Below are 25,543 nucleotides of genomic sequence, written 5' to 3'. Positions count from 1 at the left end.
GAGGTCGTTGACACAAAAGAGCTATGGAAATAGCTGCAGCTTTAATTTGTTTTCCATTAGAGACGCATGCAGGAATCTGTCTTAATGAGAGATTTTCTTTCTATCCCTGTCTGGCACATCACTGTAGCAGCTTACAGATGTACCGAGGTCTCCTAATACAGGAATCTGTGTGAAAGTGGCAATAGATTTTATTCTGCTCAGCAGCTGAGAAATGCTGTGGAAATGTTCTAAAACACACTGGAATTAATATTTGATCACTAGGCAAAGTGTGCGTTTCAAATAAGTCACCCTAAAATGAACAGAAATAGGTATTAATGTCCGGTGCATTCTCCTGTAAATCACCTCAAATCTTCAATAATCTACATTGTATCAGAAATACATATGTAGAAATAAAACATCATTTCATGCCACTGAAGCATTAGCTAAAGTGCGCTATTTCCACGCTGAACCAAACTCCTTCAGTGGCAGACATCACACCTGTCCCCCTGGATACACCAAGCATTCAGACTATTAAAGTCATCCAAGCGACTGTATTGCATTCCACTATGTGCCGTGCCTCGTAGAGAGCACTGCACTTCTTAAAACCATGAAAGCATTCAGCAAAACAAATACATCAACTACCAGAGCAGAGACAGCCCCAGAGAGTGTGGGGGCTGGGGAAGAGAAGGACCTTTTTGCTGGACATCTAATACCACGTTCTGGATGGATCGACCTGGCGTGATTCCACTGACAAGAAAACAAATCTCACTGAAATTTGTCACTTTGGCTTCAGGATTTATTTTTACATCTTCCAGGTTACAAAGCTTAAAACATTTGCATGGCCCTCACTGCCGGGCTAGTTAAAGGCTACAACCAGAAAGCCTGTGCTTTTAACAAAAAATAAGAAAATGTTCCACATAATAGCAGTAGCTGATTCCTAACGAAGGCTTTGCGCCAGTGAAATCCACTCCTCCAGGTTGATTGTTAACGTTCCTATGCCATGACCTCCTTCAGTTGCTTCCCTCTTGCAGTATCAGTATGGACCCAGTTGTCCTGGGTAATAGACCTTTTATGTCTATGCCTTATGATCAGGCCCTCAGCATGTGTAGCTGCCATATGCGTGAACCACAGGGAAAGGACTCTACTGTTGCAGCGTCATAAGAATAAAGTGAAAATACAGGAAGGGGAAAGCAGTGCTATCACACGGAGCTGCACGTGGAGGCATGAGCAGGCAAACATTACACATGCAGAAGGTTTGGGGCACTTCCGTGGTGACTGGAGGCATGAGATCTTGAAGTCACAACAAGCTCAAGATACCCTCAAGGTATCCAGCAGCCACCCAAGCTGTTGGTTGTTTCAAGCCTCCAGTCTTGCAAGTGGCACTGAGAAGCTGTAATTCGTGCACTTCGTCTGCTAAGCGTTTTTAAATGCACATGATATAATCGTGTATGGTTCTTGATTATTTCTTATCCATCAGCCAGAGGAAGTGGTCTGGTTTCTGCAGTGTTTGAGCTGATGATCCAAGTTACATCTGATTATACGATATCCACATGATAAAACACAATTTACTGCTGAGTTACACAGTCATAGATTAGTACAGAATTAATCTCACTTTTAAAGATCACTTATAACAGCAGATGTTAGTAATGATTTCTTAACAGACTCAAAAAATAAACTAAGTAGAAGCAAACTGAACCATTTATAAAGATTTTTTTTTTTCACCTACATCAACTCTTAACAGTTTGTATCTAACTATTTGCTCTTCTTAATTCAGGGCTCAACCACTATCACACTCAGGTTGTTATAAAAAAACACCTTCCCATTTCTGTTTTCACTGCATCCAGGCTTTCTTAATTCTTCCAGTATCTGGTGCTTTAATTCAGGAGGAGCATTTTTAGAAAACTCACAGGTTTGTGTCAAGAAATCCAGCAACAGCTCCCCATCCTTATCCCCTTCGGTAAAGCAGCAAGTTATGTCCATGTGGGATGGGAGCTCATGAATCTTGTACTTCAGCCCAAATGAATCCAGGATCCCTTTGATATTTGCAGAGGACATGTAAGTGCAGAGGTCATCTGTAGGCAAGGAAGACCCATACTTCCTCCAGAGTGTTTCCCAGCCACTGGTTTCTGAGAGATAAATTGTAAGAAAAACATTCAGGAAAAATACTATTTGAACAAATGTTGATGATCTGTTTCTTTTCTCAGCTGTTGTCTGCACTGCAAACTGGGGCTCCCAGAGTTAGGAACAAGCCCTGGGGCACAGTAGAGGCAAATGCTCCCTCTCAGTTGGGGCTGTGGGAGGCAGGGAACGTGTCACCAACCCGCAAATCCAGTGCCTTTTGGTACTCACAGTCTTCCCCCCTTTCCATGTCCAAAGTGTCCCAACTCTTTTCCGTGCATATGTGCCAGTGCAATGGCCTGTATCTCTCAGGGACCTCCTTCTGTAATCCATGTATTAAGCACTAGCTATTTGGTGATGTCTTTGGTGATATCTGAATTAAGCCATTCTCCGGATTTCTGTGCCCATTTGGAAGACCAATCCTCTCCCATTCCTTCATCCAATTAGTTGGATGAGTTGATCAATTGATCAGTTGATTGATCTATGCGAGTGCTTCATTAAAACACCTATTGCCAGTAAACTATCTTCTTGCTACGTTAAATACATGGGGCGCAAAGCCCTGGTCACATTATTTATGTAATTGGATGCGTGGTAGAGAAAATAGTTGGAACAGTCAGAGCCTGGAATTAAGCTGCGCCATTCTCCTTCGGCCTTCACTCACACCATGGTCGCATGCTGCGGGGCATAGCCAGCAAGCATCGCAAGCAGTCCTCCCAGTGATGCCAGAGGATGCTCAGGTTGTGTATTATTTGGGCTGTACAAAGATTTTAGGGACATGGTTTAGAGTGGATGGCGATGTTAGGTTGACAGTTGGACTAGATAATATTAGTGGTCGTTTCCAACCGTAATGATTCTATGATTCTATGTTTCTATGATTCTAAGATGATGGGGCAGGAAGGAAAAGGCACTTGCAACCACCTCCAAAAGAGCCCACACTAAGCCCCCCCTCTTCTAAAGGGATGTTTTACAAAGAAAACCATTTGGGTAAGCTGAAAAATCCCCAGATATGTCTTCACTTCTTTGTTTTCCCTCACCCAGGAACTGTGATTCAGCATTTCTGCTATAAATCATTTATAAAAGGATCACGCAAGATGACTGGACAGGATGAAAATACCTTTGAGCCTAATGAGCAGCTCTTGAGAGTTATGACTATAAATCTCCCTAACTGCTAAAACCAGTTGCTTGGCACTTTTGCAAATGCTTTATCTGCAAGCAGTTATTTATAGTCAAATAAACAGTTTGGTGTTCAGAAGGGCTACAATATTTTCTTTCACCTGGTGGAAATTGAATGCAGAGCACTAATAGCAGAAAATTTGCTGGTGTCAGTGTTGTATGACTTGGTGCCATCTCCGAGCTGAGCAATTATGCACTACCTGAACAAAGCATTATTATAATAGCTCTCGATAGGCTCAGCATATGGCACTACTTTTGTTTTCAAGGCGATGTAAACACATTTTTAAAATGTGTTAAAAATAACACCATACAGCTCCTGCAACTCTCCTGCTCTCCCAGCAGGGATGGAACAGGCGGCATTGCAACCTCCACCGAGTGACCGAGCCCTCTGTTATCAATCCTATTCCCAGAATGGTTTTTAATTAACACATCCTAATGTGTTTGTGTTGGAAATGGCACTACCTTCATTTTTTTTGAAACGAGCTTTGTTCTGCTTATCTTTCATTACCTCTTTTTGCTTCGATGCTCATTTTTGGTCTTCCTTCCCTTCTCTATACATTTATTTTCCTCAAGGTTTTCCTTTCCCCCCACCATTTTCTACTCCACTTTCTGACCTCTCACTATAGTCTACACATTTCTCCAGACACACTGCCATGTCCCACTTAGTGAGAGTAATTCTGATTCTCAAAGGGATCCTATTGTCTAATTGCACCTGCAGAGGAAACAGCCATTATTGGGCACTTGTGTTTGTAACTTCCTCTATCTGAACACAAAGGAGTTGAAATCATTCATGCAACCATCGGGCATCATGTGTTGAAGGTGTGAGGAGGAGAAATGGGAAGAATGATACAACAAGGAACCACCTGGCCCAGGGAGGATTCCCAATAAATTTCATAAATTCAAATTTTTAGTGAAATTGATTTTGAATAGACACACTTTCCTCCCTGTACTCACATTTCATGAGCATCAAAAAGGATAAGTTAAGCAACTGGAAAAGAGATTCAATTATAGGCACTATAACTATAGGCACATAATCAGCAATAAACTGCTATTATAATCTATTATTCCTACTCGAACAAGAACAATGACTCAGATCATTTAAGATACAGATCTCTTGTAGTGAAGTGCTTGAAAACACTATAAAGCAAAATCGTTTTGGAGAAAAGCAAGTCAGAGAAGTGCCATTTCTCTGCAGAAACTTCATGAAGAGAAAGAAAAAAAGGAACTTTATCAAATACATTTCTGTTTGTAGATATGGCCAAATTCAGTAAAAACACTTAAACCTCTGAAAAAAAAAACAACAAAAAAACAACACAATTTTCCACTCAAAAGAGCTACATTAAGGAGATGCGTAGTTTGAGAAGAAAATGAGCCACAGGTGCTCCAGCAGCTGCTGTACAGCACAGCCAAGCCCTGTCCTAGCTGTTTGCTTAATGCCACACATCTCCCGGAGCAAGACAATGCCATGCCCAGCCTGAAAACCTTTGGCAGAAAATTGGATACAAAAATACACGCTGCTTTCTGGGAACCCCAGAGTATCCCATGGCTCTTGCCCTACTGAATGGGTCATGGAGTGGCTCTCACCTGACACCAGGATGATGAGGAGCTTTGCCTGCGCATCCAGGAGGCTGTGGAAGTACTGGACAGTCGCAGGGATGTCTTTCACGTAGTATAGCATCTGGGAAGAGCAGAAACGCTTACAGAGACATGGAGAGGGCCTGGAGATCACTATAACAGGTATCACAAGGTAAAAACCAACAGGAGCAACCCTGGTCTGCTCTCGTATTCCCCAGCACCAAGCTCATGTTTGTTCGTTAATCTCAGATTAAAAGATTTGCCTTCCTTAGCTGCAAGGACAGCTTGTAATGGCTTCAGTATACTTGGAAACATAAAGGTAATTTCACTGAGAGGACAAGGGAGTTTGAAAATGCTAGTTAAAATGTGTTTTCAGTTGAATGCTGCCCACAGCCTGGTTAATAGGACCACTGTGCTCAAAGCTGCTTTGCTGTAACTCGTCTTTCATTTTTGCAGTTTACTTCTGCTTAAGTACTTTAAATTACAGGGAAAAACTCACCTTTCTTCCCTCAGAGTGGATAATGAGGTCACATTCCTCGTGCTTGCTTTTAACAGCCAAATCTTTGACAATACTTATGGTGTGGAGATTTACCTGAATCATGTGAATGAAGTCCCATTTTTGAGACTTCTTTTCTGCCTTCATTCGACTTTCATATTCATCAGCTGTCTCCTCATGCCAGGTAAACTTTACGTTGTCAAGGTTTGGTGTTGCAGCCACACGTTCTGAAATGTGGGAGAAGACAGGACAGAGTTAACTCAATTGCAAATATGGGATTAATCTCTATTCAAAGCGTTAATACGTCCAAAAGTCATGTTTAGGCAGAGGGCTTTGTTACCAATTTAACACAGCAACGGCATTTTAAAAATCTTGAACCTATGTGTGAGAAGGGGGCTGTCCAGACCTTTGTAAGGTGAAGTCTTAAGAGTGTCTGATGTTTCCCCTTTGCACCCTCATTTGGTCTCCCCTAGTCTTTATCTGATGGATAATAATAAAAGAAACTTTCCCCCGGCTGGTTCGAGCTGCATTAAAAGATGTTGGCTGGGACAAACACCAATGAGGCCCCTTCACTTAGGTGTCGTGCAGCACCCACATGGCTGAGCAGAAGCCAAGCTGTGCCGAAGGGTTTCCCAGATCTGACTGAATAAATACAGGAACTCGAGGATGGAGGAGTGGATTCAAAGCATAAGTTACACTAATGGGCTTGGCACCCCACGGCATTTTGTTGCTTTTATAGGAGCAAACTGTGGGATGATTTTGTATTTCAGGAGATGCTGGAATACAAATGTCCATCTGCTGGCATATGGAGCTCATCTTGCTGTGCTCCTGCTTAGGGCTTAGAATTGCTCCAGGACAAAACTAGCCCTGATGCAATTCCTGTGCTTCGCTGGAGTTAACATAAATTTAAAACTTAAATGGCCCAAAGGCAGACTGAGCCTTAGCTACAGAACACATGTTCCAAACATGATTTGCTAACACCAGTGCCTTTACGCTGCTAATCACAATGTTCCTCCTTTGGGCTGTGATTAGGATAAATCCCAGTCAGACAGATGAGAAATGCTCCATCAGTTCTTATCTCCCCTCTTTTATGGCCAGAAATGGGGCATCCCTTTCGGATGCTGCTGCTGTAGATCTGCTTGCTTCCATTTATCAGTCACTGGCCATAGCACTTGCAGTTCAGATTTAATTCGCTGTTTTAAACTTGGGTTTCCTTTAGAAGCAGCAGTTCATATCACCATCACACATAATCTGGTGCAATCTGCTCCAGTTCGATTGCTATGCAGTCTGCAAGGAGACACTGGGAAGGAGGGTGAATTATGTGCCTAGGTAGGTTTTAAAGGCAAAATTTCCGAAAGGACAAACTCCTTCCGATTATGGGAAGCTTTTGCCCAACTATTCATCTGAACCCAAGACATATCACCCTAATAGCTCTGAAAACTTTTCCTTAAATCTTATCCTCATTTCAACCCAGATTGCTGCCTTGGCAGAAGCCATCCACAAGCCCTTTACTCATGCGTCTGTGCTGGGCTGGCCACAGTCACACTGCATTGCTCAGGCAATGAAACCAAAGCACAGGCCACGGTAACCAAGGGGCTTCACTCACAGGCCAGGAATGAGGGAAAGCTGCTGCCTGGCCACAGGACTGTGAGGAGAGCCCCCAGCCAATGACAGTGCCTAAGAGGAAACTCAGTTTGTCATCACTGCAAGTCCCAGGAAGAAAGTTTCTCTTGTGAGCGTGGCTTCTCCTTCCCAAGGAGAAAGAAGCTGGTTAGGCAGAAAACAGAACTATGGAATCCTCAGAGGCACAGATAACGTTTCCAATTCTCCCTGGAAAAAGTGCTCAGAAACATAATTAATGATACCTACTGGGGACGTGATTAATTACCAAATCAGAAAGTTTAAAGAAAGGAATTCAGATGAATATTTCATTTCTAGTTTAGCATAAAACTTAAACTAAGGATGGCATCTTTTATTTTCTTTAACTTTCTGCAGGAAAGAAATATGCCAAAATAGGACAGGATTGCAAATTAATTGGTGGTAGAAGGTGAATCTAGGGAGATGCAGCCCAAACAGCCTCATGTAGCCTATGGTCCACTGCCCAGACAGGACAGAAGAGCTATGTGCTAGTGCCCAGACTGTCTGAAACACAGCCAATGCTCTGTTGCCCATTCTTCACCATCTCAACCTCAACCACCATAAAAGCTACTGGGAAGTGATCTTTTCAGAGATCAAGTCCACAGTATACAGAGACAGGTATCAAGAAATGATGCATTTCCTGGGATTGCTGCTTTTTTCCCCCTTCATATTCCTCGGTTTGCTTCACGCTTGGAATGGTCTTTTTTCAGGACCTTAGCAAGAGTAAGAGTTGAAGATTTACATCGTAGTTTTATAATCTGGTATTTACTAGTGGAGCATTTTCAATAACGCAAACTGTTGGTGAGGTCTGCATGTTACCACCACGTCCATTCAGCAGCAGCTTTCTGGCAAGGCCATAATTACCTGCCAGTAAAGCCAGGTAGGTGCTAATCCAGCAATAAACCAGAAAGGTAATCAAACTGCAGACTGATATTTAATGCTCAGTTTGTAGGGCAATCTAACCAAAACACATCTGCTTACACTCTGTCCTTGTGAAATGTTTTGGTTTTCTCCATTAACATTACTCAGGCTGCCCGGCTGGTGTAAGGAAATGAGCTCTCAGCTCTTTGCAGTGTAAGAGACAAAGATTTTTATGAGAAAATGAATGCTGAAAAGCAATGATGGCAAGAAAGCATAAAAGAGTGACTTTCTTAACTTTTAAGAGCCGATTTTCTGGCAAGAAAGCCTTTGAATGTGGGGTCACCCAGAGTTCAACTCTTTTTAATGCATTTAGAATATCTAATGTAATTTTAATTTATTTAATGACAAAATACCTTTGTACTTGAGGATTTGATCAGCACTTGGCTCTATCACCTCGTTGTTGATGGCGACACCTGGATAACTGGCTTGCACAGCTGAGATGATCTGCAGGTCAATCTCACCTAGGGAAAGAGGCAACATCGCACAAGAGATGAAAGCAAAGCTCAGGTAGGTATTGTCTCCAGCACCATCCAATGACCCTTTTTAAAGTCTGATGAATGATATTTATGTATAGAATATGTACCACGTAGGTATTTGTAAGTGCTTCGAATTCTCAACAGATTGCCACTGAGGGCTTAGCTCTAGGATTTGAGGAAATAAAAATCAGTTCCAAACAACTTTTATTGCTCCTATCTGACTACCACCAGCAGTGCTAAGGGGAGCCAGACACAGCCATGCAGGTTGTGTGACTTTATGCTTCCCAGGCATGGCCTGACCTCCTGGGGAAGAGGCTAAATGATTACAGTGGCTCCAGTTCTCACGTTCCCAGCTCAACAGGGAATCCTGAAAGATCTTTAAGGGGATATTCTCAATAGGAGAATTTTGGCATCTGTAGTTATCACACTGTGTGGGTGAGGAAGAAGGGAATATATGAACACACTGGAATCAGAAAAGAACACACATTTTTGCTGGGCTTAGCACGTTGTGACTGAGTAGTGCTCATGTCATTTATATTTACTTAATCCTCTGCTTACAGAATACCCTAAAATTGACTGTATTTACTTTGTAAGGAATAGGTATTTCTGGGTACCATTCAGGCCAGCTGCAATTATTTTGCCAATGGAAGCAGCAATAGATCTAACATTTCAAAATTAAAAGAGAGCTGCCATCGCTCTTGGCCACCTCTCCCTATCCACCGTATAGGAAGCTCAGGGAAACGATGCTCCTGACTGAGGGATGACATATGGCTGGTCTGAATGGCTTTCTTAGGGCACACTTCTGCTTATTCTGCTAGAATGTATGTACTTGAAAAAGACAATAGATAAATGGAAAGAATAAATAGAAGAAGCAGAATGCAATGTGTACACCGGAGCTCAACCCATCACATGGTCCTTCCCTTGGAGGGTCCAGTTAAGCACCAAGAGATCTCTGCCTGCTCCTGGCCCCAGTCCACATCCCCATGGGTCAGAACAAGACACTCCATCCCGAGGGTTCTCACATCTCATTTAGGCCTGAAGAATTTAACAGAAAAATGTAAGGAAGAGTACAACCTTTTCAGACTTATGAGTCTTTCATGAAGCAACTAATAACACCAAAATTTACTTGACATCTTGGCAAGCATGTTCTTTGAGGGAAGGGAAATTGAATTTCTGAAGTAGTATAAATAGCTGTGGCTTTGCTATCACTGCAAACCCAGTATTTTGTTGACAAACCAGAGCTAAGTCAGTCATTTGCAGGCTGCCATGGTAAACTCTGGGAAAACAGAATTTGTAAGTAACTACTGCATTTGTTTGTTTGTTTTGGTTGATTTACCAACTTTCTACAAAATAGATTATCCCTTTGAAAAGGCTGTGCAGATAGGAATAAAAAAAAATTAATTTCCTGTTACCATATGTGGGTAGGTTAATATATCCCCTTCCACTCTTCTGTGGCCAAACCACCCCTGTATTGTTTTTAACCAAAAAAACACCACTTTGATTCATAACTTAATCCACAGCCTTAATTGACTTCAGTTAGCTCTTTTATATGCAAACAAGTGTCCTGAGGCATTTTACAGTCAAATTTGCAGCAGCTTGCATTATCAACAATTTGGCAATTAGGCTATCCGAATTATTTAAACTCTCCAACACAATTACCTTTTAAAGGCTACCACTATGTTCGCCATTAAGTTTCTAATTAAACATTTTACGTAACGGGATAGTTTATAGCACAGTTGCTACTTTATAGCAGCGTTGATGACTTTTATGGTTTTTAAAGGTACAGAGTGCTGCGCACTGGAGTGTGAACTTAATAAGGCAGAGGCTGTAGGCAAAGGCAGACGCATTAGATGGGCAAGGGTAATGGGATATGATGCTGCATTAAATGGTTTGCTGTTTTCTCACTGTGGAGAATGTGCACAGGACTTGAAAAACTGGGAAAAATCCTTTTCCTTCAATGCTGCCTCTCTGTGAATTCCAGGGGATGGGGCCACAGGAGCTGGCATTCGGCTGGGGATTGGTTCCCTGGTGTTTGTTCCCTCCTGGCCCTTCAAGCACCTACAGCAGGGACAAGCTTTGGGTCAGTCTTTGCATTGCAAAATGAACTCTGACACATTATTGACTGAACACCCTCCTTGCTAAATTGGAGTGCCCCTGATCAAGTAATTAAGCACCTTTCTAATTGCGTAAAGTGTTCCTGTTATAAACAGCAATTTATTGGGAGACGAGTGGTTTCCTTTGATTGGAGAGAAATGTTCCTGCTCTAGCACACAGCCTGTTTTCTTCCTAACACCATTTACACACAATTATTTTTACTTATTAGGAGAGATCAACAAAACTGAGATTAGTCTTTGGAGATGGTATGACTAAAGCATTTAAAATAAATAAACTGTTCATATAAAATTTGTTTGATGTCTTAATGGGCTGAGCAGAATTACGAAATTCAAACTTTAATTAAGAACGAACTTAAGCAAAAACTTAATGAAAAGAAGCCACTGTGAGCTGTTGGTATTGTTTTTCCATCTAGTTAACTTCAGCCTTTTTTCTTCTGATATTACAGAACCCAGTGAAGCCTGGTCAGCAGACGAGACATGCAGAACACTGAAATCAAACTGACCAGGAGCACCATGTGCCCCGCATGGCTGCAAGGTGCCAGTTAGGGCAGATGGGGACAAGTAGGACAAGGGGGAATGGCTTTAATCTAAAAGAGGGGAGATTTGGGTTTGATGTTAGAAAGAATTTTTTTACTCAGAGGGTGGTGAGGCCCTGGCACTGCTGCCCAGAGCTGTGTGGGTGTCTCATTCCTGGAGGCATTCGAGGCTGGGTTGGATGGGATCCTGAGCAGCCTGAGCTGGTGGTTGTCAATCCTGTCCATGGCAGGGGAGGTGGAATTAGATGATCTTTCAGGTCCCCTCCAACCTAAGACATTCTATGGTAAGTACATGCAGATAAGGCTGGAGATGTCCCCGTCTGTGCCATTAGCAGATGGCAAACCAGAGGAACACGTGATGGCAATTTGGGCTCATGTTTGGCCTTGGTGTTTTGGGGCCAGAAGCTGCAGGAGGGGCTTGTGCAGTGGCCGTGGTCAGTAGATTATGAGTGTTATAGGGGAGAGTAACTGCAATGAAAAGGAAAAAAATCTTCAGAGGAACCTAAATCATGCTCTTGAGTTAGGGTTTTTTGCACAGAGAGCCAGTGGGGCAGTTCAAACCTCTCTGTCCTCAAAAAGTAATGTGGCAGAATGAGAGTTCATCCACCCCTTCCAGGTGATTTTTTGAGAAAACTGCTTACCTCCCTCTCTACTCCTTTCTGCAACTTGTAGTCCTCCAGCCTATAAAAGGGTAAAAGCATCTCAATAGTGAAGCTGACAGCGTACCTGCTCCACCACCGACGCTTAGAATATTGATTGCAGACTTCCCTCTTCCAGTACTGCAAAACATTTACAGATGTTAGGAGAACTGACACCAGAGAGAGTTACACACACTACACGAAGCACTGTGCCCTGTCAGCTCACCAGCCCCTCCATTACCTCGCCAGCAGGCCCGGCAGCTGCTGCTCCACAAACTGCTGCATGGTCTGGTGCTCAGTAGACTTGGCCAGGAAGACACGGAAGCAGCGGACATAGCAGCTGATGTCTGACAGCAGGTTCCTCATGGGGGATGCCATGATGGATCCGGGAGCTGCATGCAGCAGAGGGGGAAAAGTGCTTTCCTCCCACACCTGGCGTCTCGATCCAGTTATTGGAGGAGATGGTTCGACACATATATACCCGGAGGAAGATTAAGGCAGCAAACAAGGCCAAATGCTATCCAACTGATTACAAATTCTAAGAGACTAAGGAATGCAGGGAAGACGGAGAAGTTAGAGATAGTAAAGAGAGAAATCCTAGCAAACAGTTGACAAAGCGGGGATAGTCACCACCAGGGATCCAGCAACATCTCGTTGATCCGCAGGGAGGCAGCAAGTTGGTCAGCAGCATCTTGTTGACCTGCACAGCTGCAGTTCTGCAGAGGGGGTACCCATTCCTCCTTAGAACTCTTTGGGGTTTGATCCTCTCCGTAGTGTCATTTTGGTTGCCAAGGGCAGCAGTTAGTTGTCAGGGGCACTTCTGTTTGGTTCAGCAGGGCTTGCTTTAGTTGTCAGGGCTACTTATGTTTTGTTTGTCAGGGCAACAGCATGCCCATAGTACGTGCCCCTCCTGTTGGGTCATCAGCAGTTGATCATGTGATTGTCGCATGGTGGGCTGCTAGGGATGTGCATTGTCTGCACAATGGTCCTCTCCTCCAAGACGACCCCCATAAGTCAGCTTGAATGCCCAAAGGAAGCAACAGCTGCAAAGCTTTCTCCTGGTCCCCGAGCCACATATGTTTCTCTTACCACTGTGCTTGTGGTAACCGTTAACCCCAAAAGCTTGTCGAGGAGGTTATGTCTCAGATGGGTGCTGAACAAGCTTTGAGTCAAAAACTGTTCCAGCTTCTTACACTTGGAGAAGGAAAAACAATTGATGGAGAGGTGCTAAAGGTGAGGGTTTATCACGTGGCTGCACGGAGATATGACAGCCGAATGAAGGACTTTGCTCCTGTCCACATGCTGTTTAAAGAGCGTTGCGGAATGTTGCAATAGGAGGTGTAGATCCGAGCAGCAAATGGATATATATCATCGTTAATCTCCACGGCAGCCTTCTTTAGCTCCACTGACACAGGACACTGTTACAACCCAGCGGAAGGTCTTCAGATGCTTGTTAAATAGAGAGAAGCTCCCTCACGCCTTGGAGGCATGGAGGGCTCAGAAGGGCTGGGCTGGGTTAGCAGAGTGCAGCATGTGTCTCCAGAGATGCTAGTGGATGTATTTATTGCTTTTTTTTAAGCCTTTTGATGTTCTTGAAGGGGATGTTGGTGGTGGTGTTGAAAAAAAATAAAAACTGTTGAAACACACTCTATTTTTTCAGTCCCTGTGAAGATAATGGTGCAATTCCCACAGGCAAAGTAGAGCATTCCTGAAAGCCACGCGAGTTGCTGGAATGGATGTCACGAGCCCTGGAGCCAGGGCAGGCAGCGTGGCTCCTGGACACAGCAGGAGGGACCGAAACCATGGCTTGTGTCCATCACATCCTGTCCTCACTAGGAGGAAGAGGAGCCCTGCTCCTCCCTACAGGCACCATGCACAGGGGCCTGCCTGTGACTGCCACTGCTCCCTGCTTCCCCTCACTTCCCCCTTCTGAGCCTCACCAGTTATTTTTATTGCTCTCATTGGACTTCTCCTGTCCCTTTACAGTGATAACAACAGCTGCTAGGCTTTGCTGGCTTTCATTTCTGCTGGTGCCAAAAATAACGTCCAGCTCATGACACACGCTCTTTTTGCATCCCAAGAGCTGCAACCCTGCACGTCCCAGAGGCTCCCGCAGGAGGCATTCCCACCACTCCTCTTCTTCGAGGACACCGTGTGCTGCTGCCAGAGCCCAAGCACAGGCTGCACCATGCTGCTCGCTCAGCCAGAACAACTCCTCCTAAGGACAACCACCATGGCAGATCCCCCTTGTATCCCACCCCCTCTCACACAGCCAAGATGCTTTCTAGGACAGAAGAGAAAAGCGGAAGAAAAAGATGCTGGAAGAACACGAGAACTCTGCTGGGTGCCAGGTGCTGGTTGGCACAGCGCAGGAAGGTGATGGGACCCCTGAGCACAGAGCTGCCAGCCTGCCTTGAAAAACAAGGAGCAGCATCCCCATTTACCTGGGTATCCCCTAAGCTCAGCTCCTTGCTTTTTGCTTTCAGTTCACAAAGAAGCTTCATCGTGTGCTGCTAAAATATTTTACGACCTTCAATCTTGAGAAAATATTTTGCTGTTAATGAGAGGAGATTGAGATAATCAGCGTTTCTTGTCCAGCTCTCTCTGCTTCCTGTGATTCAATTTGCCCACTCCTGGCTCTGCAGTCTCTAACAAACAGCTGAGATTCATTTTCATGTTATGTGCAGTTCAAGGAATTTGTCTCATTTATTTCATTATGTTTTTGGCTACTTGAATTTGCCCCATTTATTTCATTATGCGTTTTGCAGTTTGAACTGCAGCTAGCGAACTTCAAAAGTGAGCTTAAAAAAGCGAGAGAGAGACAGAGAGAGGAGAGGATTGGGATTTTTCCAAAACATTTGGATGTTGGGTCTGTTCCCTTCGCAGGAGGTTTGGGGCTTGTTAGTGGGGGATGGTGCTGCTGTAGGACGCCCGTGCCTGGTACTTACATGGTGCAGCTCAGCGAGGAGCGTCTCCCTTAATGCGGTGCCACGTCACTGTGCTGTGCTGCTGTCGTCTCTGTGCCTCCGGTCCCACCCCGGGACACGACGTGGCTGCCAGTAGGAGGTCCCGGGATGTGATTCTGGGCTGCAAGCACTGCGTGGAGGGAGCAGAGGAGTTTGGCTGCAACTCATGTGTGCTCTGTCCCAGGTCGCCGCTGTGCACAGCCCAGATGGAAAGGTCAGGGAGAAAGGGGTAAAAAAAGGGAGAACGAGAACATACCGAGTTCCTCTGCCCTGATCCAACACTGCAGCTGAGATTCCATTTCTGTAGGGGAGATTTCAGTCAGATGTTAGGAAGAAATTCTTTACTCAGGGGGCAGTGAGGCCCTGGCACTGCTGCCCAGGGCAGTGCCCCATCCCTGGAGGTGCCCAAGGCCAGGTCGGATGGGCCCTGGGCAGCCTGAGCTGGTGGGGGACAACCCTGTCCACAGCAGGGGGTAGAACTGGATGATTCTTAAGGTCCCTTCCAACCCAAACCATCCTGTGATTCTATAGTCTCTGAAGGCTCTGGGATCCAGCCAAGTCTGCAGGTGCTCACTGCTTCACAGGGTGCCTGGCACAGGGTTAGAGATCTAGCAACACTTTGATTGGGGTCCAGGTGACCGAGAGTCCTCACAAATTGGAAATGGCTGTCTCAGTATGCAGCACATGGTAATGTACAGTTTTATTTACAGTTTGCCTATAGGAACCTATTGTTATAGATTACTTTGCTTTATATGTGGCTTTCTTGCAAGTAGCTCAGATTTTGCTTATCCCTTATTTTCAAGGGCTTAAGCACGCAGTTTTCCATATTGCAGGCACCCTTCACAGCCTTGCTGCCAGTGGTTTTAACCCAGGGAGCACAAGGGCAGTGGACCGATGTCTGTTATCATGCTGCATTTTGATGTCCATAGCATTAATAAAAAGTGCCTCAAATTACTCACTATTCCTTCCTGCTTAAAGTTAAATGAAGAAGGTTTCCTTCTGGATTTGCTGTTCACTGAGGAATGAACTGTTCGTGCTGCAAAGGACATATCAAATAATACCAGTAATATTAATAACCCTGCTTTCAGAGATGCAGTTACAGGAAAAAAAGACTGCAGTGTGACATTTAGCCAACAGCTGATCAAAATAAAAAATTCACATTATCAGCTGCAAACGCTGATTTAGCTGCTACTGGGAACCATCCTATTTTTCTGCTGTGTTATTCCTCTGCCCATGCAGGGCAGCACCTCCAGAGCACCTGCAGCAAAGGATCCAGCGTCCAGCACACAGGGCCCTCCAGCACTGCCATCTCCATCCCCTTCTTTCCTGCCTCCAGACCTCAGAGCAGCTGCAGATGGACCAAATATCCGCGCCCGGAGATACAAGCATTTGTTGGGCTCTCCTCTGGATCTGATTTAATCACGCTCAGCCGCTCCGATAACAGCGGGAGCGAGAACGCCGCTTAATGTCCAAAGAATTATTTCTGCTGTCTTCTAATAAAGCACGCCGATGTAGGCTGGAGTTGATAACACGATTGCTGCGCTAGGGTAGCAAAATCTCATTTTACAGGACAACTGAACTGTCAGTGCCAAAGAGCGGACAGGTTATTGCTCATGCTCCTCCAAGGTTGCTTTTATTAAAATGGAAATTTCCAAAGCTTTGCATGCACACACGGGCACTGAAGTCCCTCCTGGGGATAGTGGGCCTGCTCACGAGGCTTCGAGGATTTTCTCTCCCTCCCCAAACACCATGTAGACATCATCACCTTACACCGGACCTGTTACACGCTGCATGCCTCCCACACCATCAGAGCAGGTTTCTTGAATGTGAGGCAGCAAGGCAACAGCTGGGCCCAGCCTGGGGTTGTGCACACTCAATGTGAGGCCGGGGAAGGGACAAGCGTGCCCCCACCTTATCTCCAGCACTCAAACTGCTGCTCCAGGCCACTCCTGACCCCTAAAACAGCAAAAATGTGGGGCAGCAACTGGACCAAACCCAAATCTAGCTACCCAGAGCCATGAATTTAACAAACACATCACTCAACCTTCCTGAGCACTTCTGAGAAATAGAAATAATTTTACTGAAATAATTTTGCTTTTCTTCCCCTCCCCAAAATTAATTGAATCAAAGATTGTTTGTGAAGTATCTCATAATGGAGTGCTCCCAACTGCTGGCTCCTAATTAGTGAAACAAATCAGTGCTTTGTCCCCAGACTGACAAAAAAAATAATTAAATATTTACAGAGTATTTCAATAAGAAATTTGAAACTGAAATTCTTCAATTAACATCAGAAAGCAATTCCAGTTCCCAAAGGCTGGTCAGGGGCTTGTTACTGAGGCCGTGTCAGGAAGTGATGGAGGACGCTGCACGCCTTCACTGCCTCGTATCCTCGTCAGAAACAGCCAGTGGCAGGCGATGGCATTAAAGTCATGTGCAGCTCTCATCCTGCAGAGATGGCATGGATGGACCAGATCAGAGAGCCCCTGCCTCGCACCACACCTGAGCAGCTCACAGCTCGCTTTTTGCTGGGTCTTTGATGCCTGCTAAGAAGCCAGTTTCTGCGCTGGAGGAGTGTGAAGGACTCAGCAAAGACCTGGCTGATGTTATGGATGTCATGGGAGAACAGAACTGTGCCAGGGAACAGGACCTGGGTTTTCCTCCTTCTACACAGGCATGGATTTTTGAAAGCAACAACCATTCTTTATAAAAATGAAAATTTTAGGACATTTTTGCCCTAAAGCACAGAGGTGGTCAGAGGAGAACACCTGCTGCCAAGCTTACTGGGCACAACCCCTGCCCAGCTTTGCCAGGCTGCTACCTGCCCACAACAGCATCAGATCTGAATAGACCCTGTGTTTCTGCATCATTAACACAACCAGCAGTAATGGGAAGAGCTTTCTTCTGTTTGGATGCAAGCACACAGCTCCAGCACGGACTTTTAGATGCAGGGAGCCCAGCTGTGTTGGTTTAACAGGGCTGCCGCCTTCAGAGCATTATTTTGACAACTGAATATTCTGCTTGCATCTCCTCAGTGTGTTTCACATTCCTCCTAAATCTCTCCGCTTGAAGTGTAATATTTTCATGTCATTCATATCTCTTCCTGTGGGAACTTGCGATAAGCTTTGGAAACGGCTTAGACACACACACTCCTCTCAGATTGCAGTAGCCTTGTGCAACTCTCAGACTTTAAATCTTAGCATTAAGATCACAATAAAACCATGCATTAGGAGCACTTAGACATTTGTAATCCTTCGTTTGTGCTGAAGCCCAGCATTTAAATTACCCTGACTTGCTAAAAACTTACCTCTCTACTTAGAGATATCGTCCTCCATAGAGGTCTTCAAAAACTTTCTGGACATGGTCCTGAGCACCTACTCTGTGTCTCTCTGCTTCAGCAGGGGTTGGACCAGGTGGAATAAGAAGTCTTTGCCAACCTCAACCCTTCTGGGATCCTGCGATCCTCTGTCAAAATCTGCTTTCTTATATTCAAGCTCCCAGGCTCCTGTTTGTGGATGGAGGTGGCCAGTACCAAATATAGAGGTACTCCCACTGGGTACCTGCACAGCACTGAGCCTGCTCACTGCTTTGGGCATTGCTACTGTAGGAACCCGTACACACACATCTTATATGCAAACTATGCACATCCATGCATTCCACACCAACCACTTGCCTTTAGCACAGAATCATAGAACCATTAGAGTTGGAAGGGATCCTTAAAGGTCATCTAGTCCTACTCTCCTACGATGAACAGGGACACCTACAGCTCAGTCTGCTGCTCAGAACCCTGTCCAGACTGACCTTGAGAGTCTCCATGGATGAGGCACCCACCACCTCTCTGGGCGATGTGTGCCAGTTTGTGCAATATTGCAAAATAAACTTTTTCCTTATATCCAATTTAAATCTCTCCTCTTTTAATTCGAAACCATTTCCCCTCGTCCAACCACAACAAAACCTGCTAAAGAATCTGTCCCCTTCTTTCTTTTAGATCCTGAAAGGCCACTCTCAGATCTCCCCAGAGCCTTCTCTTCTTCAGGCTGAACAGCCCCAGCTCTCTCAACCTGTCCTCATAGGAGAGGTGTTCCATCCCTCGGATCATTTCTGTGGCCCTCCTCTGGACTCACACCAAGTCCATGTCTCTCCTGTGCTGAGGACTCCACATCTGGACACTGTACTCCAGGTGAGATCTCTTTACATTTTGGGGTCCAACCAAGTCTTCGTCTCTTCTGCCAACCCCATTACAATGATGTCAAGTTCCCACGGGTGGAAGCACATCTGATACCCAGGGGACATCAGGTAGCCGGACACTGCATGGGCAGGTGGCTTGGCAAACCCATGCTTTCCTGAGGGATCCCAGACCTCCCCCAGCTCTGGGCACACTCTGAAGCTCAAAACTAACTGCATTTAAGACTGTATAATTTTTGAGAATTTTTGCAAACCAGAGACATGAGAAATTATCTCATTTCACTTCTTTAGAAAATGCCAGATGTGATGGCCAGCTACTGTCACATACAATTAGATATTTGAATGCTGCAGCACAGGATGGAAAGAGAGATGGGCGACAACCTGCCAGTCCTTGGGTCTGTGCTGTGCCTTGGCTTTCTGAATAGCCATTCTTTAAGCTAAGCTACACTTGTACTGGAGCTTGTACTAGTGTTTGAGTTTCAGAGCTGAGCTTACCACTTACTGCCAAAAAGGGCTGCAAATGTGGGATTTCACAGCAAAATATCAGCACATAAGCAGCTCTTCCTGGGTAGCACTTATCAGAGCTAGGTGCACAGATCACGCAAAAGCACTGCGAGTAGCAAAATGTTGCTTAAGCAAAAGCATACAAAAGCTGTTCATTGATAGCGCTGTCAATTTTGTTTTAATTACAACTGAATTTGGAGCCAACAGGAGCTTTGACTTGAAAGCTCCTCCTTGCAAAGTGCTTTAGAAAAGGGACGCAGAAAAGGCAATCTTACAACTCCCCTAGAAGTGCTGTGGGTTTTTAGTCCCTCTGTGCAAAGTTGCTCCCAACTAAATGACTGTCACCTTCTCAAGCATAAAGCCGAAGGTGTGCTTATTTGCACTGGAACCAGATGGGAAGAATTTTGTTGAGATTTTTGGAGGTTTGTATGCACAAGGAGGGGGGCCTGCAGGTAGCCTCACCACTGAGATGCACCCAAACGGAGACATCGTCTTGCTGCCCCTTCCCCATCCCAATCATGCAGTCATCTCACAGCCATGCCCCACCTTCCCACTCACCCTTATCTCCTGCAACATCTCTGCTCTCCGCTCCCTTCCTGCCCTGGAGATTTGCAACTGTTGCCTGTAATAATTTTTTGCAACCTTTTCTATCTCTCGCCTCCATCCAGCCGGTGCCATTGTAGGCAGTTTCCATGTGTCACCGCTTCTTTCAGGCGTCACATTCTCCTGCAAGATAGCGCGCATCCGTCTCAGCTGCCCGCTCGCCCCTTTGTGCAGCCTTCATATCTCAAGTTATTTAAACTCCCAGCTATTTTCCTGATTAAATAAACCCAGGACCAGCTACTCTAAAGTTATCAGGGTTTTATTAGAAAGCTGCATTGCCACCTTGTTATTTTGATCCCCATTCACCTCTCCTCTTCCCTCAGACAAAGGCCTTGAGTTTCTTTATATATATATGTGTGTGTATTCATTCTTTTATTGGGCAGGAATCCTCTCCGCAATCTCTGCTCTGTCAGTACCACTCAGCAGGCTGTGTTCTGCATTTTGCTTGGCTTTGTTTTGTCTCTGCTCTGACAAGCCCCCGGTGAAGTTTGTGGTGACAAAAAGGAGAGTGAGTAAAGGACTTCAGGATTTGTTCCCAGTGTCAGGACCTCCTTGCCATGCTACGGCCACCTGCTCCTCCATTACAGCCAGGCTCTGAGGGACGTATTTCAGGTTAGGATATGCAAGGATGGATATGATAGCTAGCAGCTCCTACAGAGAACAGTTCTCTAGCTACTTATCTTCAGGATACGCATGTAAATCACTCCTATTGACTGCCACAGTTCTCAGAGCAGCTCCTCACTTCCAAGTTGTGTTGGCCGCCTCTATGCACAACGCCTTCCCCCTTCTGCATCATAGGAAATTGAAAAAAGCAAGAAATAAATTGTGTACAGGGCCTGAACATGCTGTGAGAGCACCTAATAACAGAGCCAACAAAACTCACACTGGGGATTTATCCACGCAGCCCCTCTGTGCGCGATGCTCCCCATACAGCCCAGGTTACACAGCGCAAAGCCCTGAGCTGCAGCCTCCTCCGAAGCCAGCAGCCTTAAAGGCAGCCAGAAAGCAAGAATTTCATTTTGTGAAACATTTGGGTTAATTCCTCTGGGATTTAATTGCCTTTTGTTTTGCTATTGTGCAAAAATGAAAGTGTTCAGTGGGAAGAAATGCACTGCAGATAAGCATATAGAAAGGGACTGGGAGGCTCGCTGGGGAGACAAGAACCTCAGCATAAAACCTTTGATTTATTCTAGGAAATGGGCTTCTGCTAATCACCTATTTTTTGGTTCATTGGCCTACTCCTACTTTGGGATGAATGTACCTCTTTGTCACATCAGAAATGGAATGCTAATAGGAGCGTACCATTAATTTGGAGGATGCTGGTACCCACTGGAAAGAAATAAACAATGCTGTAAATAATGCTGAAAAATAAGTCACCCATAATGCTTTAAAAGCGTCTGAATATAAAACTTCAGAGGTTTTGCAGCACAAGAACAAGGCAAAAAAGTTAGGAAGGACGGATTCCTTTTTTTTTATTTTAATGTGATGTTATTTATTGCAAGTTGCCTCAAGGACTTCTGTGCTCCAAAGCAAGCAGCCATCCTCCAAACCCAGGGCATGGCTCTGGTTGAGGGCCCTGCAGCTGAGGTCTCTGCCACAAGGACAGAGTGAGCCAACTGTGCACAGGGCAATGCAGCTGCACAGCCCAGCGCCCAGGGGCACCATCGTGCCACAAAAGTATTTTGATAAAAACACAACTTCAACCTTCCTATTTAAGCTGGACGCACCCAGTTTACAGAGAGAGGTATCCTCTCAGATGTCCAAATAGTGACTGCTTAATTTTGCTGAAGTTAATGGAGAGAGCGCCTGTAATTGCAACTTCCCAGCTTTCGTGATGAAGTAGGAGACTGTGTTATGGCACTTACGGCTATTGATTGTTTAAACTAATGGACTGAGACTGATCGAAGCTGTTGCTGCAGCCAGGGGGTCCTGCCTTGTGTCTTCTTTTACGACCTTGATAGAAAACACCTCGCACAGCACAAGGCAGGGAGGCAGCGAGCACCCCTGGTGCTCCCCCTGTGTGTCCCCTCAGTGCTGTGCCCCATCCTAATGCCTTAAGAGCAGCGAACTGACACAGGCTTTCCATTGCATTGCCTTGCCAAACCAGTGCAAGAGGTGGAAAACAAAAGAAAACACAGAAATACGTGAGACCCAGTAAATGTCTTTTGGTTGGCATTACCAAATTTATTCATCTGAGAGACCTCTAAGTGCTGGGATCCCTGCACAGCTTGCCTAGACCAGACCAACCCACTCTGTCACATCACACACTTTTGGGGGGTAATTTCATGTTCAGCTGCAATTGGACAGCTAATGCTGAAGGCTGAGTTGATTAGGTTTACCATCATACCTGAATTTCCTTCTCATTTCTGGCAAACATTAAGTCCAGCTTTCGAATTACTTATTTTTCTTAGCTAACATGACTCAGAAATATGGCAAATGAAATTATTACCCAGAATTTATCACCTTTTGTACCCCCTGTAGGGCAATGAGAAAGGTGAGAAACTCCACCCCATCCTATACAGGGTTTCAAAGCCTTAAAATGTCCTCCTGAGAATCTGCCCCAACCTGTTTCCCTTCCTGGACTTACACGTGATCAATAACAAGTTTATAAAGAACAAGAAATTACTTAATGGACTAATTAGTCTGTTCTACAAGTTGCCTAGAAGTGCTGTGAATACCTACATGCAATGGCAGCTGCGTCAGTCACATGCTTACAATATCTCTCCACCATTTAGCAAGATGTAAACCAGTTAGACATAATACAGTCTGATGTAAACAGGACAGGGGAAGGTCCCCAGTGCAGCCAAGACCTCCAGGCTCCATCTCCAGCCCCTATCTGGTGACATTCATATTGCTGAAGGTATCAGCTGCTCTGGTGGGACATAGGCATCCCACAGGGCTCCTGGCAGTCCCCAGAGGATATCCCAGATGTCCCCAGGCACCGTGAGCAGCCCTTGACAGGGGTGAGGCTACATCCTTTGCAGGCACAGTCAATGCGACTTATCTCCAGAAGAGCTACTGTAGCGAAAAACCACAATTCATGCTCATTTCACCCCAGTAAAACAACAAGGACTGATGAAAAACGATCTTGGCAATGTTTTGGGCATTCTCTTAGAGAGAAGCATGGCTTCCCATCAGCAGGGCAATGCTGACCTCTGCTGCCTGTAAGTAGAATTACCGGTGAGCTGCGTTCTGAATTGCAGACCTACGAGGTAGAGCCTGGAGAGACACTAGAAAAGCTGACACGGTTACAGGTCTGGGCCAAACCCTATCCCACTTGGGGCCTGTCATTTAACTCGCCTGGACTGTTTTAGCTTTGCTGCAGAAGCTGAAATACCAATGTGAAGGTGCAACCCCAAGGCAGACCGGGTTTGCTGTCCCAAACACCGTGTAAGCGTCCAGGTGCAAATTCCCTCCAGAAACCATTCCCAGAGCATCACCACGAGATTCCTCACTCAGGTTATTCCTACTTCAGCCAAGAGCAACTTTGCAGCCTCCCAGGACCTGAAAACCCATCCCACAACCCTCATCTGCTGACAGTTCGAAAATAAGGGAGTAAGATGGGTTAGAAGTTCTTCCTGCTGTTATCCAAATTCAGACTCTTCACATTTGGAGGAGGAAGAAAGAAGCAAATGGTCAGTGGAGGTAAAGCTGGAGCAAACGTCTTACAAAAAGTCTGCAATCCTGCCAAGCTCTCATATGCATCCACCACGCATCACTTACAGCTGCAATGAGGGCGTTTTGCTGGAGAACAGTCTAGAGAAGAGGAGGCTCAGGGAGACTACATTGCTCTCTACAACTCCCTGAAAAGAGGTTGTACTGAGGTGGGGTTTGGCCTCTGCTCCCAGGTAACAGCAATAGGATGAGAGGGAATGGCCTCGAGCTGAGCCAGGAGAGGTTCAGGTTGGATATTAGGAAAACCTTCTCAGAAAGAGTGGTGAGGCATTGGCACAGGCTGCCCAGGTGGTGGAGTCACTGTCCCTGGAAGTGTTCAAGAACTGGGGAGATGCAATGCTGAGGGACAGGGTCAGTGAGCATGGCAAAGATGGGCTAGATGACAGAAGTTTTTTCCAACCTAAACAATTCTGTGAAAATCTCCTTGCATTCATGCACATGCTGGGTGCATGGACAAACCCACAGCCCACCAGCCTGAGCCAACAGTGCCTGAAGGATATGCTGTATAACCCTCTGCTGCTCCTAGTCAGAGGGGAATTATGTCTGTCTGTGGTCAGGGTACTCTATCCTGGGACGTGTATTTCTTAGTCATTGTCACAAGGGCTAATTTATCTTTGGTAATTAGTTTCTGTGCCTTGGAGCAGTGAAGCGCAAATAAGCGTTTAACATTGATCTATTGCAGCACTTCGCTGGGTAAATAGATGGCTGTGGTGCTGGCTGATGCATCAGTGTCTTTTATGATCAGAGGACTCACTCAGGCATTAGCCTAGCCACAAGCCAAGAAACTTGTTTAAGTTTTTAAAACCAAACTCATCTTCTCTGGAAGGCAGCAGTTCTCCTGGTACAAGACACAAGCCTAAAACATTCCCCAAGTGGAGATCACACCCCCAAAAATGCTCAGACTTGGCAACAAGGGCAAGCAACAATACCCTTTGCTCTTTCAACTATCACAACTGCTTAGGTTCAGGTTTTACAGTTGCTACATGACCTGCACAGCCAGCTCATTTCAACCGTTTGCCCCAGTCAACACGTGGCTGGTTTTTCAAGCAGTTACGTGCGGCTATATGCATTTTCTTTATGGTTGCAAGAACATAATGCCACAGACCTAAGATGAAGGATCTGTAACAAATCTAAGTCAGGAGTACAGCAATGGGAGTGCAGACTGAAAAAGGTGATCCAGGAACCAAAACCCTAACGGCCTTACCTGGGTGGTGTGGTCAGCCTTGGAAATCCTAATAGAAGAGGTAAAACAGCAGAGGTCAGTATCCTATGAGCAAGAAAACAGCTGAATTTGAAGACTTGAGTAAGAGACTGCATCAGCAATTCACTGCAGCTGGGGTAATGACCCCCCTGATGGAGCACCTGCTTCAATCCAAGCTCATTGATACAACCACTGGGGACAGAAGGACAGGGTGTGCTGTTGTACCCCAGCATCCAGAACAGCAATGTCTGGCAAAAATGACCAGGAAATATATATTTCTATTAGAAAGAAAACTGTATTCAGATGTTTATTGAAAAGAATAGACGTAATACTGCTATCTTACATGGGGGGTGGACTATAAAAAATCCTTTAATCTAGAAATAAGTTACAGACACTTAAATCTGTTATAGCTAGTATAGCATTTTACTTAGTTAAATATGCTATTACTATTTGGTAGGAAAGTGTTTTTTTTCAGTGGTACCTAATTATTTCCTTGAAAAACATTCATGTTCATCTTTATAACTGTGAAATTAAAAGCAGGCCATAAAATCTCACTTTGATTGAGAGACTTTTCCAGAATACACTAAGAAATATGAGTTCAGTGCCTACCACCTGGATATATTGGCTCTTCTGCAACAATATTTAACAAAGTGCAATTTAGAAACTGTTCATTCCTGCCATGCGGGCTGAGAGGTATTATCCTCTTGCAATGTTCAAAAATGATCCCAATTCGTGGTTTGAGATATGA

The 25,543-nt window shown here is 45.1% G+C and overlaps 1 protein-coding gene across 6 annotated transcripts; it reads right to left on the bottom strand.

The window, feature by feature from the left end:
* On the bottom strand, positions 749 to 24,825 carry LOC110400130 (histamine N-methyltransferase-like). Of its 6 annotated transcripts, XM_021399795.1 has the most exons (9): positions 14,887 to 14,931; positions 14,613 to 14,760; positions 12,295 to 14,218; positions 11,906 to 12,056; positions 11,753 to 11,805; positions 8,254 to 8,361; positions 5,438 to 5,568; positions 4,855 to 4,948; positions 749 to 2,105 (listed from the first exon to the last, which is right to left on the bottom strand). In XM_021399795.1, the coding sequence occupies exons 3-9, from the start codon at positions 12,353 to 12,355 to the stop codon at positions 1,750 to 1,752; spliced, it is 954 nt and encodes a 317-aa protein (XP_021255470.1). In that variant the 5' UTR covers positions 12,356 to 14,218; positions 14,613 to 14,760; positions 14,887 to 14,931; the 3' UTR covers positions 749 to 1,749. The 6 variants fall into 6 exon arrangements, 4 of the variants coding, with proteins under 4 accessions (XP_021255470.1, XP_021255471.1, XP_021255473.1 ...); XM_021399796.1 differs by lacking the exon at positions 12,295 to 14,218 and having other exon boundaries at positions 14,887 to 14,930; XR_002439651.1 differs by lacking the exons at positions 749 to 2,105; positions 4,855 to 4,948; positions 5,438 to 5,568; positions 8,254 to 8,361 and adding exons at positions 8,380 to 9,411; positions 10,282 to 10,434; positions 24,799 to 24,825 and having other exon boundaries at positions 11,668 to 11,805.

The sequence above is a fragment of the Numida meleagris genome, chromosome 5, assembly GCF_002078875.1.
Source record: "Numida meleagris isolate 19003 breed g44 Domestic line chromosome 5, NumMel1.0, whole genome shotgun sequence".
In the NCBI taxonomy this organism is placed as follows: Eukaryota; Metazoa; Chordata; class Aves; order Galliformes; family Numididae; genus Numida; species Numida meleagris.
The sequence above is the reverse complement of the archived record's forward strand: the minus strand, read 5'-3'. Positions and strand labels throughout refer to the sequence as shown.